Source organism: Monodelphis domestica, chromosome 4, assembly GCF_027887165.1.
Source record: "Monodelphis domestica isolate mMonDom1 chromosome 4, mMonDom1.pri, whole genome shotgun sequence".
NCBI classification, from domain to species: domain Eukaryota; kingdom Metazoa; phylum Chordata; class Mammalia; order Didelphimorphia; family Didelphidae; genus Monodelphis; species Monodelphis domestica.
The window spans coordinates 376,743,864-376,758,140 of NC_077230.1; the positions used below are offsets into that span (position 1 = coordinate 376,743,864).

General features: G+C 36.3%; 1 protein-coding gene across 25 annotated transcripts in view; it reads right to left on the reverse strand.

Moving 5' to 3' along the window:
• EPB41 (erythrocyte membrane protein band 4.1) overlaps positions 1-14,277 on the reverse strand; it is a 216,212-nt gene that overhangs the window by 65,897 nt on the left and 136,038 nt on the right. For all 25 annotated transcript variants that reach the window (XM_056795407.1, XM_056795391.1, XM_056795405.1 and 22 more), the window contains 4 exons: positions 12,791-12,878; positions 8,446-8,598; positions 6,551-6,648; positions 4,390-4,562 (listed from right to left, as the gene is read on the reverse strand). In XM_056795407.1, the coding sequence (XP_056651385.1) occupies positions 4,390-4,562; positions 6,551-6,648; positions 8,446-8,598; positions 12,791-12,878 (512 nt within the window). The remainder of the gene's footprint in view (positions 1-4,389; positions 4,563-6,550; positions 6,649-8,445; positions 8,599-12,790; positions 12,879-14,277) is intronic.

Consider the following 14,277-nt stretch of genomic DNA (forward strand, 5'->3'; position numbering starts at 1 on the left):
AGCTAGACAAGAGGGATAAGTGATTTTCCCAGGGTCACAGAGTGAGGAAATATCTGAGGCCAGACTTCAACCCAGGAATTCATATCTCTAGGCCTGGTGCTCTATCCACGGAGTCACTTAGGTTCTCTGATTCGATGGCATTTTAAAATATGACATAGCTAGGTGGCAGTTATCTACTAAACCCCCTTTTCACAGTATCATTTGGCACAGCCTGATATATATAGATTAATAGTCTCTCTTGCTCCAGAATACAAAAAAGATTAGGGATAAATGACCCCAGCAATCTAGTATTTGATAAAACTGTGAAGATAGGATAAACTCTCCCCTTGCCTATTTTTTAAATCAATCAACAAAAACTAAAAACACTCCTACTTAACAGTAAATAGAGGAGGTTTGCAAGCCACTTACTAAAATTGGGTGAAAACCCAGAGATGACTGACTACCCCCTGGGCAGTGCTAAGCAAATTTAAAGACTGCAATTGGTTCTCATAAAGTGGAGGAAGTGACAGGAAGTGGCGTGGAAAAAGGACTATAAAGCATTCTGAATTTCTTGTAAGAGAAGTCTTTGGCCTGAATCTGGGACTTGGAGGATGATGTTGGGCTGGGACTGCAGCTTAGAGCTATAACTTGGAACCTGGGACTCTGGCTCTTGGACTACTTCTGGTAAGACTGCTCTTGGATCTTTTCCCTTTGGATCTTCGACTTGGATGGGTGAAAAACTGACCCTCCTTTCCTGGCTTCTGGAGAGATTAGTTCTGAAGAGGTCTCCCCTTCTTGGAGGAAACCACGTGGGTTGAACCCTTGCTTATTAATTCACTACTGAGTCCTCTGGCTGAGGGGTTAACAAGCCCTGCGAGCCCTATGTGGGTTGAGCCAGGGACTGGAGCAACATTTAGGGTGATAAGCTAGACTTCAGACTCTATCTTCTTTTACATTTCTCTACTTTCACTCTTTCCACCTCTTTGTAGATAAAAGCTACCAAAAGTCAGTTGGACTTGAGCTCTAATATTTTTAAATTGGCAACCACAGTATTATCTTAGAATCCTCATATATTTAGTCAAACCCTTAATTTTAATTCCTTAAAAATCCAAAAATCCCTGCTTTTGGGATATGAACCTACTATTTGACAAAAACTGCTAGGATTGGGGGCAGCTGGGTAGCTCAGTGAATTGAGAGTCAGGCCTAGAGATTGGAGGTCCTAGGTTCAAATCTGGCCTCAGACACTTCCCAGCTGTGTGACCCTGGGCAAGTCACTTAACCCCCATTGCCTAGCCCTTAACACTCTTCTGCCTTGGAACCAATACACAGTATTGATTCCAAGATGAAAGGTAAGGGTTTAAAAAAAACAAACTGCTGGGAAAATTGGAAAACAGTATGGCAAAAATAAGGTTTAAATCAGTATCTCATAAGCTATATAAAGATATGGTCAAAATGAGTGTATTATTTAATGATTTAAATATAAAAATTGATATTATAAGTGATATATATATATATATTTTTGTTTTTGTTTTTTAAACCCTTACCTTTTGTCTTGGCGTCAATACTGTGTATTGGCTCCAAGGGAGAAGAATGGTAAGGGTTAGGCAATGGGGGTCAAGTGACTTGCCCAGGGTCACACAGCTAGGAAGTGTCTGAGGCCAGATTTGAACCTAGGACCTCCCGTCTCTAGGCCTGGCTCTCAATCCACTGAGCCACCCAGCTGCCCCCTAAGAGTGATATTTTTAATATATAATTATATATTATAAATTAGGGGAACATAGAATAGTTTACCTGTCAGATTTATGGAGATAGAGAACATTATAGATATAAAATGAATAATTTTAATTATATTAAATTAAAAAGATGAACAAAACCAATGCAACCAAGATTAGAAAGGGAAACAACTGGGGGAAAAAATTTATAATAAATTTCTCTGATAAAGGTCTCATTTATCAAATATTTAAAGAACTAAGTCAAATTTATAAGAATCCAAATAATTCCCCAACTGATAAATGGTCAAGGAACACGAATATGCAGTTTTCAGATGAAAAAAATCAAAGCTCTCAATAATCATATGGAAAAAAGTCCTAAATCCTTCTTGATTAGAGAAACACAATTTAAAACAACTCTGAAGTATCACATCATACCTATCAGATTGGTCAATATGACAGTAAAGGAAAATGATAAATGTTGGAGGAGATTTGGCAAAATTGGGATTTTAATTCATTGCTGGTGAAGTTGTGAATTGATCCACTCATTCTGGAGGGCAATTTGGAATTATGCCCAAAGGGCTATAAAAGAATGCATACCTTTTGATCCAGTAATACCACTAATAGTTCTGTATCTCAGAGATAAAAAAAATGGGAAAGGAAAGTTAATACAAAAATATTTATAGCTGCACTTTTTGTGGTAGCAAAGAATTGGAAACTAAAGGGATATTGCTCAACTGGGGAATGGCTGAACAAATTGTGGTATATGATAGTGATGGAACACTATTGTGCTATAAGAAATGATGAACAGGATGACCTCAGAAAAAGCTGAAAAGACCTATGTGAACTGATACAGAGTGTAATAAGCAGAACCAGGAGAACATTATACACAGTAACTAAAATATTGTGGAACAATCAAATATGACAGAATTTGCAACTAAAAGCAATATAATGATCCAAGACAAATCTGAGGGATTTATGAAAAAGAATCCTATGCACCTCCAAAGAAACAACTCCTGGAATAGGCATGCAGATGAAAACATGTGATGTATCACCTTTTTATTTGGGTATATGTTTTGGGGTTTGGGTTTTATAAGATTATTCACTTACAAAAATGAATAATATGGAAATATGTTTTGCATGATAATACATGTATAACCCAGACTGAATTGTTTGTCAGCTCTGGGAGGAAGGAGGGAAGAAGGGAGGAAGACAATATGGATCATATAATTTTGGGAAATTTATGTAGAAATTTGTTATTAAAAATTTTTTTAATGTTTTTAAAGGAACTGGGGAAGAGAGCAGAACAGCAAAGATTAGATAGGACAGCAGAGGTGGGATGGAAAGAGGCCTGAACTTGAAACTGGGAGAATTAAAGCCTCAATTTTGCCACTCAGTAACTGGCTATGTTATTATGGGTAAGTAATTTCCTCTCTGGACCTTGGTTATCAATCTATAAAGTGGGAAGGCTACACTAAATGATCTAAGTGTTATTCCAGCTCTGTGAATATGAATCTCTAAGGCAGTGTTGGCAAACCTTTTAGAGATTGCATGCCCAAACTGCACCTTCAGGCTACCTGTGAGTCCCGCATTATCCCAGAGAACAGAGGGAGGAAGTGCTGGTGATGGGCTGCTGAACAGAGGGGAGAACCATGCAAAAAATGTCCTTACGTGCAGTGGAGAGAGGGAATGGAGCAGCACCCTCTGTGCCTCTGGGGCACACATGCAATGTCCACACCAACACACCAACACACCACAACACACTAAACTTATTAAAATGGTAATGTAACAACAAAAATAATTTTTAGACAAACACCTTCTTCATTTGGGTTATGAAGACTTGACTTTTAGGTTTCAAAACAGCAAACTATTCTACATCTCATTTCTAACTATTTGAAAAACTATGAATTGAGAGACTGTTTGAAAATGCCATCCCACGAAGTAGAAACACAGAAGAAAAACAATTGCTTGATCATGTGGGTCGATGGGGATATGATTGGGGAGGTAGACTCTAAGCAATCACCCTACTGTAAATATTAATAATATGGAAATAGGTCTTCATCAATGACACATGTAAAACTCAGTGGAATTGCTCACTGGTTATGGGAGTGGGGTAAGAGATGGGGAGGGAAAGAACATGAATCATGTAACCATGGAAAAATACTCTAAATTAATTAAATAAATTAAAATTTTCAAATTAAAAAAAGAAAATGCCATTCCACAGTAATCTAACTTGTTGAAGAGAGTGGTACAGATGATAACTTGAGCCCCAAGCTATTTTCATAAGCAGAAAGAGAAGTCCTGTCTGGCTTACTTTTTCCATATATATATGATATATAATTTCACATAGTAAGAACCTGAACTCAGAAGAAGAAAATGGAGGTGAGGGCCAGGGTCATTAGGGAGTTTTTGCAATGCCTAACTCCAGTGAGGTATGTGGCAATGACAGACAGACATAAATTGTCTATGTGAACTTAACAAAGGATAGGAAGAAACTAGGAATCAGATGAGGGGATTTGCCAACACCTAAAAAACTGGGATATACATGCCTAATCATACCAAGTGAACTTTCTTCATTTAGAGCTAATAGTGCTATGAATGAACAGAACTGATTTTTAGATATCTGTAAACTTTTCCCTTCCCTTGGTTGTTAGAGATAATGAATAAAGAATTAAAGAGAAGAACAGCATTCATTACAAACCTCCATCAAGGCTCCGAGAGGCCCGTTTGCTTGCTGTGCGTTCGAAGTGTGGTGCAGGCCTATCAATGAGAGCGCTGGCTTGTCTGGTCTGGGCCTGGGTCCGGCCACTATAACGGAATTTGGATCCTAGGGCTAGGAATCTGCTCTTGGGAATGGTTTCGGTGGATGTTAGCCTGGAAGAGACACACACATGCATACGCCATACTTAACTTCCTGATTTCAAGACCCTACTATTGTACAAGGCAGAAGATTTCAGAAGAGAAAAATGGTTCACAACATTTCTCATAACTTGAAGTAGACTAAGAAAAAAGTTATCAAAGTAATCATATTGCTAATTCTAGGGATCTGTAACATATGAAAACCCAAAATAATCATTTTAAGTACCACCTGAGCTCAAATAACACTCAAGATGATATTCAATCTATCAATAAAAGTTTAATAATATCTTATAACACCTATACACACACACCTCTCTCTGTATAATCCTTAAGAATTAATGAACCAAAAAATACAATGTTGAAAGGGGGGAATCTTAGAATAGAAAGAACACTGGATTTAGAATCAAAGACCTGGAGGGAGCCCCAGTTCTGTCATTTATCACCTGGGTGACCCAAAGGACACTCATTTAACCTCTCCAAGCCTCTAACAAGTTGAGACAACAATACTTCTACTAGAGAAAGCATTCAGTAAAAACTGCAAAGTACTATATGAAAGTAAACTGATTTTATTATTAGGATATTTCCATTTGCCTACCTAATCCAACTAGAGTTTAAATAAAATAATTTCTGAAGGCAAAAGATAATTTGATTAAGCACATCTTTCTTTCCCTTGCATAATGTGAACTGAATAACCAAATCATTACATATGTACTTCCATTGAAACAACAGGTTTACTTAAATATCATTCTACAAAATGTCTAATCAGCTAGAGCTGGATTTTACATTACAATATATTAAGAATTCAAGTGGATTCTTTTCTACTATTCTTCCCTATCTTTTCTGAAAACCTAAATTTTCTTGGTTGAATTAAAGCAAAAAAAATGGATGATATAAAGAATAGAAATCTATAATGTCAATAGCCAATATTAGTCCCAGGATGGGACCAATGTTTGCTTTTACACCTTATTCTAAAATGGCAATTGAAAATAACATTTTCCCCTGCATTTTATCCCTGTCCACTGTTATAAATATGAAAATATAAAATGGGATGATAATAGCACCTACCTCTCAGGTTTGTTGTGATAATCAAATGAGATAATATTTGTAAAGCATTTAGCAAAGCTTAAAGAGCCATATAAATGCTCATTGTTAATAATGGTAGTGGTAGTAGCAGCAGCTTCTCTCATATACTACTCATTTTTGAGGAGTCAAATGAGGTCTCCTCACTGACTTGTATAACAACCTCCATGATGAGAGGTAATGATCTCATGAAAAGCCTATGTTGAAAGGAATGAAAACTGAAGGAAGAAAAGCTTTCCTGGCCTTTTCTGACTCTCTAAAATAGTTGTGCTTCATGGCCAGATGCTGTGTGAAGTTTTACTACCACTAAGAAGCAACCACTAGCTTTACACAGTGTAGACTTCAAAAGCTACCCAAAGGGGAGAGAAAATTTAGTGAGTAGATATCATCATGACTAAGTATACAAACTAGTACACCCTTCCAGTTGTTTTCTGGTCCTGTCTCAGGGTACTACCCTCTTTAGAGGTAATATACTTCATATCACTTAGATGAAATGTGTAATTACAGAGAAAGCTCCTGAGCTCCCAGGAAAGAGGGGAGGAGCTCTCTTCTTCCATTCACTCACAGATCATGAAAATTTTGGGGCATGCCCACCTAAATCTGTCTACTACCAAGAAAAGAATGTGACTTATTTTGGATTACTTTAGATGACCATACCTAAGCTGGATAGAATATCACCTGAGCACAGTACCAAATTTTGACTACTACCTATTAAACTAAATTACAATAAGAGGGCTTAAAAAAATGAACATTTAGCTTTGAGAAATATCTATTTTTAAATTTTCATTTAAGTATTTTTCCATGGTTACATGATTCATGTACTTTCAAACCTCCTCTTTTCCCTTCCCCCCTCCCAGAGCCGACAAACAATTCCACTGGTTTATACATGTATTATCACTTTAAGAAATATTTAAGAAATATACCTGAAAAACGTATGATGCTCTACACATACTTTCCACAGTTTCTTAGCTGCTCGATAACTGGGAAGTTTGAATCCAATGGTACTTTCATACTGCTCATGCTATTAAAAAAAAATCAAATACTGAGTGCTCTCATAAGAAGAGTTCTGTATCCACAGAAATATAGATTTGTGAAAGCCTATACTGCTCCAAATATATATCATCTCAGAATGTAGGCTGAGTCACTAGCAAAGAAGAGATCTCATCAACTTTTACTAGAAAATTTCCAAGGATGGCAAGATAGCATGGCTCCTAAGATAGCATATTTCATTTTTAGACAGCTTTTCTTTAAGAAGTGTTTTTTTGGGGGCAGCTGGGTGGCTCAGTGGATTGAGAGTCAGGCCTAGAGATGGGAGGTCCTAGGTTCAAATCTGACCTCAGACACTTCCCAGCTGTGTGACCCTGGGCAAGTCACTTGACCCCCATTGCCTAAAAAAAAAAAAAGTGTTTTTTTTTTTTACCTTAGCCAAAATACACTTCTCCACAACTTTTACCTATATCTCCTTAAAATGAGAACCCTTTGAAGGAAAAAATTAAGAGATATACAGTGAAAATGTGTCATTAGAAGTTACATTCAGGTTTTAAATCTCAGGCCAGATATAGGCAGAAAGTGTGGGCTATATTCAGACCAATTTGGTATTATGAAAAGAATGTTATCAGTTTAGGGACAAAGGATACCAGAGAAAATTTTAAGTTTGCTAGAAGTTAAGAAACTTATTAAAGGGAAAACTTTTTTCCTATCAAGATAGGATGCTTCCTCCTACAACTACAAAGTCAAAAAGCACATTTTAGTTTTTGTTTGGGTGGAAGGAGCCTCAACTATACATTTTATTTCAGTTAATTTCTTCTGCCTGGGAAGGAAAATGGGCTGCTAAACATCAATTACAGTCCATTCCTGATTGGTAGAGGAGTGATTATTATCAAATATGTGGATTGTCTATCCTCTGCATTTTTCTTCTCATATTTCTTTATCTGCTCAAAAACAAAAATGCTTATGTGTTGGGTTAATTTTCACCAGCAGGTGGTGCTTTATTCAAAAGAATGAAGCATTTACAGTATTAATTTTCACTATACACTGGAAACTGCCCACAAAACAATAACTAGGTCATTAGGCATGTGATCTCATATAGTTGGACCACAAAGTGAGAAACTGTGTAGCTCCTAAACCAGGTAACTGCTCTTCAGAGTTCTCAACAAGGATGCCACATTAATTAAGTTAGAATTCCTGGGAGAATACTCTCAAATACCCATGAAAATGGAGGAAAGCAGAAGGCATAAATAACTGCAATTCTTAGAAAATCCAAATCCTATTCATGCTTGGCATCAGCAACAAATTACTTTGCCATCAAGTTTTTACCAGCCTAATAAGCAGGAAACAACCGGCTAATCTGGATTTCTTAGAGTAGTATCTGCTATGTGGTAAATACTTAATAAATGCTTGTTGACATAATTATTTGGGTTCCTCTACATGGCAGTAGTCAATTTTCCAACAAGCAGAAGAATGGGCAGTGTTTTCAGAATCAGAAAAGCTGAATTCAAATTCCCTCTCTGCCACTCACTATCTCTATATGATTAGGGGCAAAGAGCTTCCCTTTGGTTAGCCTCAGTTTCCTCATAAACAGTTTGGACTAGATGATGGCTAAAGCCCCTTCAAGCTCCAGGTAACAAAGCATAAAGGCCAACAGCATGGATGAGGAAGAAAAGCATCAAGGAGGCCATATACAATGAACAATCAGATCCTGAATATAATCATGAGCAAGCTTTACCTTCAGGTAATGCTATGGTGAAAAAGGGATGGAGAAGGATCTTCTAAAATCTTATCTATATTAGTTTGAAGAAAAAAACCAAGAATCCCATACCTCTCCAGGTCGAATCTTGATAAAAAAACTGCTACGCTTATAGGAAATCTTCAGCACTTTTGGCCAAGGAAAGCGGTTAATTCTCAGCTTGTCTTTGTAAACAAGAAGGCCACTGGAACATACTCCCAGTATGATGTCTACTCCCTCCAAGTCCTGAAAGAGTAGCAAATATCAACATCTCAATCTTTTTTTTTTTTTAATAAATAAAACCCTTACCTTTTGGCTTAAAATCAATACTATGTATTGGTTCTAAGGCAGAAGAGTGGTAAGGGCTAGGCAATGGGGATTAAGTGACTTCCCCAGGGTCACACAGCTAGGAAGTGTCTGAAGCCATCAACAGTTCAATCTTGCACACAAAATACATATGTTGTATAAAAGCAATTTTCCTAAAATGCCATTTCTAAATAACCTACAGGTTATTTAGGTTAGGATCATACATATACAGGTTAGGATCATACATAAACTTTTCTGCCACATAAAGCCATTCACAAGCATACCTCATCCTACTTTTCCAGTTTTATCATTCACTCCAAGACCCAGTCTAATTGGTATTCTTGCTGTCTTGTCATATGTACCATCATTTCCCATCTCTGTGCCTTTGTCAGGATTGCACTCCTTATCTAGAGTATACTCCTTCAGCTCTGTCTCTTAGAATTACCTATTTCTGTTAAGACTTAGCTCCAGAACTATGTTCTCCATGAAATCTTTTCTAGGCATCTCCTGTTTATTAGTGCCTCTCCCCTCACCTTATTACCTTACTTCTGCTTTACACATTTTAAAATTTGTCTATATATGTGTCTGCTATCTTCCTCAATTAGGAAATAAGTTCCTTGGTCAGCAGGGGTATTTTGTTTTTGTCTTTGAAACCCCAGTTCCTAACGAGTGCCTAGCATACAGCAGACTGAAGTATTTGTTAACAGACTGAATTTGAATATTTGCATTTATTCTGTATATATGTTTACATGTTAATTCCTCAATGGAATGTAAGCACATTGGAGGGTGAGAATGCTTCTTTTTTGTCTTTATATCACCAGTGCTTGGCAAAGCATATAGCATAATAATGATAATGCCTAAAAATAGTTAGCATTTTATAGCTTTTTAAAGTTTGCAAGATACTTTACAAATATTTTCTCATATGACCCTCCCAACAATCTAGGATGCCGGTGCTATTATTATCCCCATTTCACAGATGAAGAAACTAAGGTAGACAAAGTTTAAGTGACTTGCCTAGGTTCACAGAGCTAGTGTCTAAGACTGATAGATTTGAGCATAGGTCTTCCTGACACCATATATCTATTGAATAAAAAAAAAAATGAATGCTACCTTAAATTCTAGACCTCTAAGAACTATAAGTGAATCTCCTGGAATTTGCAAGAGAGTATTTAAACTGATATAGATCAGCAACATAATTTAAAATCTTAGATAGCTGGCTGGGGCAAAAGTCCATGTTCTTACCTATAGTCAAATAGTTCATGTGTGTCAGAAGAACATGAACCCAGGTCATGCTGACTTCAAGTCCAGTCCTCTCTTATATGTGACACCATGCTGCCTATCATTTCTGATAATGCTTCCCATTAAAGCTTGAAATATTTACTTGACAAAGTCAACAGAAGAGGTACAGATAATTACAGTACTTCATATAAAGCAGGAACTTACCAAAGAAATCTTTTACTAAAAACTGGAAAAGATTAAACTCGACTTTATACTGACAGATGTAACCAGGCTACAGAAGAATAACTCTGAGCACACACATGACATCAGGCACCTTCTGCCTCCTCATAGCATAGCATGAAGACCATGAGAGTTTTTTGTTATATAAGGTATCCCAAAAGGTGTCCTTAGTGCAGCTTATTGAGCTCTTAAAGCTTAAAGCTGTACTAAGACTTTTAGGGACACTTTTAAAACAAATCCTTACCTTCCATCTTAGAATCAATATGGGGGGGGGGGGGGGCAGCTGGGTAGCTTAATGGATTGAGGGCCAGGACTAGAGACAGAAGATCATAGGTTCAAATCTGGCCACAGATACTTCCTAGCTATGTGACCCTGGGCAAGTCACTTGACCCCCATTGCCTAGCCCTTACTGCTCTTCTTTCTGCCTTAGAACCAATATACAGTATTGAGTCTAGGACAGAAGGTAAGGGTTTAAAAAAAATAATCAATACTGTATATTGATTCCAAGGTAGAAGAACTGTAAGGATGAGGTATGGGGGGGGGTGTCAAGAGACTTACCCAGGGTCACACAGCTAGGAAATGTCTGAGGTCATATTTGAACCTAGGACCTCCCATCTCCACTAAGCTACTCAGCTACCCCTGGGGGACACTTTATATAACTATAAATATATCCTGTGTACTCTAAGCAAGTATCAATAGTCCATTAATTTCTACCTTTTAAAATAATTTCAAGAAATACTCATACATCTCTGGCAACAAGTTCATATCTTGAATCATTTGCTAGCAGATTCCATTGTTCATTTCATCATTAAACAAACATAATGAATGCTTAATACATACAAAGCTCTGTGCAACATATTGTCTTGGATACAAATATGGATAAAGCAATTCTTGTACTTGAGGAGAAGTACATACACAAATAATGATAGTAGCTCAAATTTCTAAATAAATTTAAAAGTATACAAAGCACTTTATCTATAGCAAACTAATAATTTTATGTAGCACAAGTGTTATTATTCTCAATTTTCAGATGAAGAAACTAAAGGCTAAAAAAAGGTAGGATGTCTGGGATTACACAACTATTCAGTGTTGGAGCTAAGCCTAAAACTCATCTCATCCCAATTACAGTTTGGCACTCTTTCTATGATGTCATGTTGCCATATTGCAAAATAGAACTTGATAAGTATATAAAAGAGGTATAAAGTGCTATCTATCTCCAAGGGACTCAGAGAAACTGTTTTGCCTCTTGTCCAATGAGATGTTGAAATATTCACATACCTGACCCACCAAATGACTTGAGAAATCATTGTTCTTTATTCAATTTCAGAAAAGCAACATGATATAATTGAAAGAAGTCAGGACTTAAAGCTCTGCAGACCCTGTCCCAACATTTACCAGCTCTAAGACCCTGGCCCAATTACTTCAACTCTTTTAGCCTCAGATTTCTCCATCTAATGTGTTGGCCTCTATCCAGAACATCTTTTTTTCTCTGACTTACAAAACATGCATCATTTATCCTAACTCTGCCCTGAGCCATCTCTCACAGGAACAGAACCCATCAAACTTTTAAGAAAATATACTAGTTCCAGCATTCAAGGAGCTAGAAGGAGCTAGAAGAGATCTTGGATGTCATTTACTCATCTACTTATCATTACAGATTAGGTAACATTACTTACTAATTTGTAGCACAGAGGCTTTTCATCACTTTTGAAAACTATAACTGTATAAAGTTTCATTATAGCAAAACAATGTATTGTATCTCTTCAGGCTATAATCTTTTTGGCAGTGGGAATACCAATCATAAATAATGGGGAAAATAATAGATTTAGAGGCAGTAGACAAGTTTGAATTTGGGTTTTACAATATTACTTTACTGTATTACTTTGAACAAATCATTTAACACTCTAAGTTGGAGATAACACTTACTTGTACTATCAGCTATACAAGGTTGAGGTGGATGAGAACCAAATGTATTCTCAATTCTGATTTTTCATGGTTATGCATTCTTGCCCCATGAACACCAAATAGAAGTCTTCTGTGTCTTAAGTAGTTTTCATCACCTTTGGATGAAAGCCTCTTTGAATTTGAGAGGTTTGTCTCTGGACAACAGATCATAGACTAACAATGTAATCATTTTTAAAAGCTTAGTAAGAACTGTCAGAAATTTCATTCTACTAGTGTTGCACAAAGCCTTAAAGTGCCTAGGGCCCATCCACAAAATGAGGCATGAAAGGAATACTTTCCACACTGTTTACCTACAGGATTTTGTGCTATCTTAACTTTCTATATCACCTATCTATATTTCCAAATGTATCTTTCCCTACCATCTGCAGAGAGCCATCTCTTATACAGCCAAATAAAAAGAAAGGGAAAAACTAGCTCAGCAAAAGTAACCAAGATATCAAAGTCTGACATTCTATGCATATAATAATGTTAATTAGGGTAGTACTTTCAGATATACACTTAAAACTTTAAAAGGCTCAATATCTTCCTCAAGTATCATAGTAAAAGGTAGGGAAAACCTTATGAATGTAATCACCCACTACTTAGATGTATCTGCTGTCCCTTACTACATTGCAAGTTACTTTAAAGTCCATATCTTATTCCTTTTCATAGCTTATACACTTTAAGTACTTATTAAATGTTTGATGAATTAAGTCAAAGTTATCATTACCTTTGCTTTATGAAGGTCAACCCCATACATGGAGAGCTTTTTGGCATTCTCAAGAAATTCCAAGTCAGCTTGGGCTGGAGTCATAGACCTTTAAAGAGGAAAAAAAAAGTTTAAATATTATCATTTACATACTAATAAATTGTATTTCTATACTGCTTTTAAGTTTGCAGAGCACTTTACAAATATTGTCTCATTCAAACCTTCTGACACTCCTGTGAGGAAATTGCTACTTATCATCATAATTTACAGATGAGAAAACAGAGGACTAGAGATTTGGGGAACAAACCTGGTTAGTTGGTTGTCCTTCATAATTGAAAAAGACCAAAATGACTCACTATGTCAGGGTCAATGTATAGTGTGCCTGATTATGGCTGATCAAATCAATATAAGCTTGTGGAATGCTCTGCCACAGGTTGGGCACAAAGAGGCCATATGAACATTTAGGATGGAAATGTTTCTAAATGTGTTCATCTCTTGTTTCTTTTGAACTGCTGAAACTTTACTTTACTCCAAGAATACAGGACCTTCTTTGATATAGGCACACAATATACAATGTTCCTGCACCGGTGACTCCCATGTCTCATAATCAATAAAAAATTTTTTTCAGAGAAATCTTTGATGTCTACCTACTACCCCATTCTCACCTGTGGCTCTAAGAAGCTCCATTTAGTTAGAAAGTGTCTAAGCCTACATTCAACTCAGATCTTCCTAATTTCAAGTTAAATATTCTATCTACTACAGCAGTTTACCTATCAAATAAGCTTTTTCAGGTAAAGACACCCAGAGCTATGGATAATATATTTACATACATACTCCCTCCATTGAAGTATATAAAGACATTCTATAAATCGTAAGGCACTATAAGAATATAAATTATCATTATTATTACCCAATAATGATGAAGTTCTAAATCACAGCAACACACTGGGATACGACACTACAGAGTAGCCATGTTGTGTGATGTGTGATGGAAAGAACACTCACACTTATGGGGTCACATATATATTGAAATATTAGAGAAACAGATAATGAAATATATTCTAATGGAATGATATTATGAAGCAGTAGCTTCTTAAATAACAAGCTGACTTCTAAAGGACTGGTTTTTAAATGAATTTTGATCTCTTGTTTTTATCATTACCTAGATTTCTCCCTGTGTACAATCACCCATCTCCCTCCTTCCCTCAAAATAAAAGAAAAAAATTTTAATTCTACAAAACTAACATCAAGAAAGTTTAACATTATATCCACTACCTCACACCTATAGTTCTCTACTTCTAAAACAAGATAGAGGGAAGGTACCTTCTCATATCTTTTCTTGGGGACCAAAGTCAGTCAGTACAATTTCAAAGCATTTGGTATTATTTTGTTTTTGTTCTTTCCATTTATTTCCATATATATGTATATATAAACTTTACTATCTCTACTTACTTCACTTTGCATGAACTCATATAAATCTTATTCATGTGATATTTTTATTCAACATG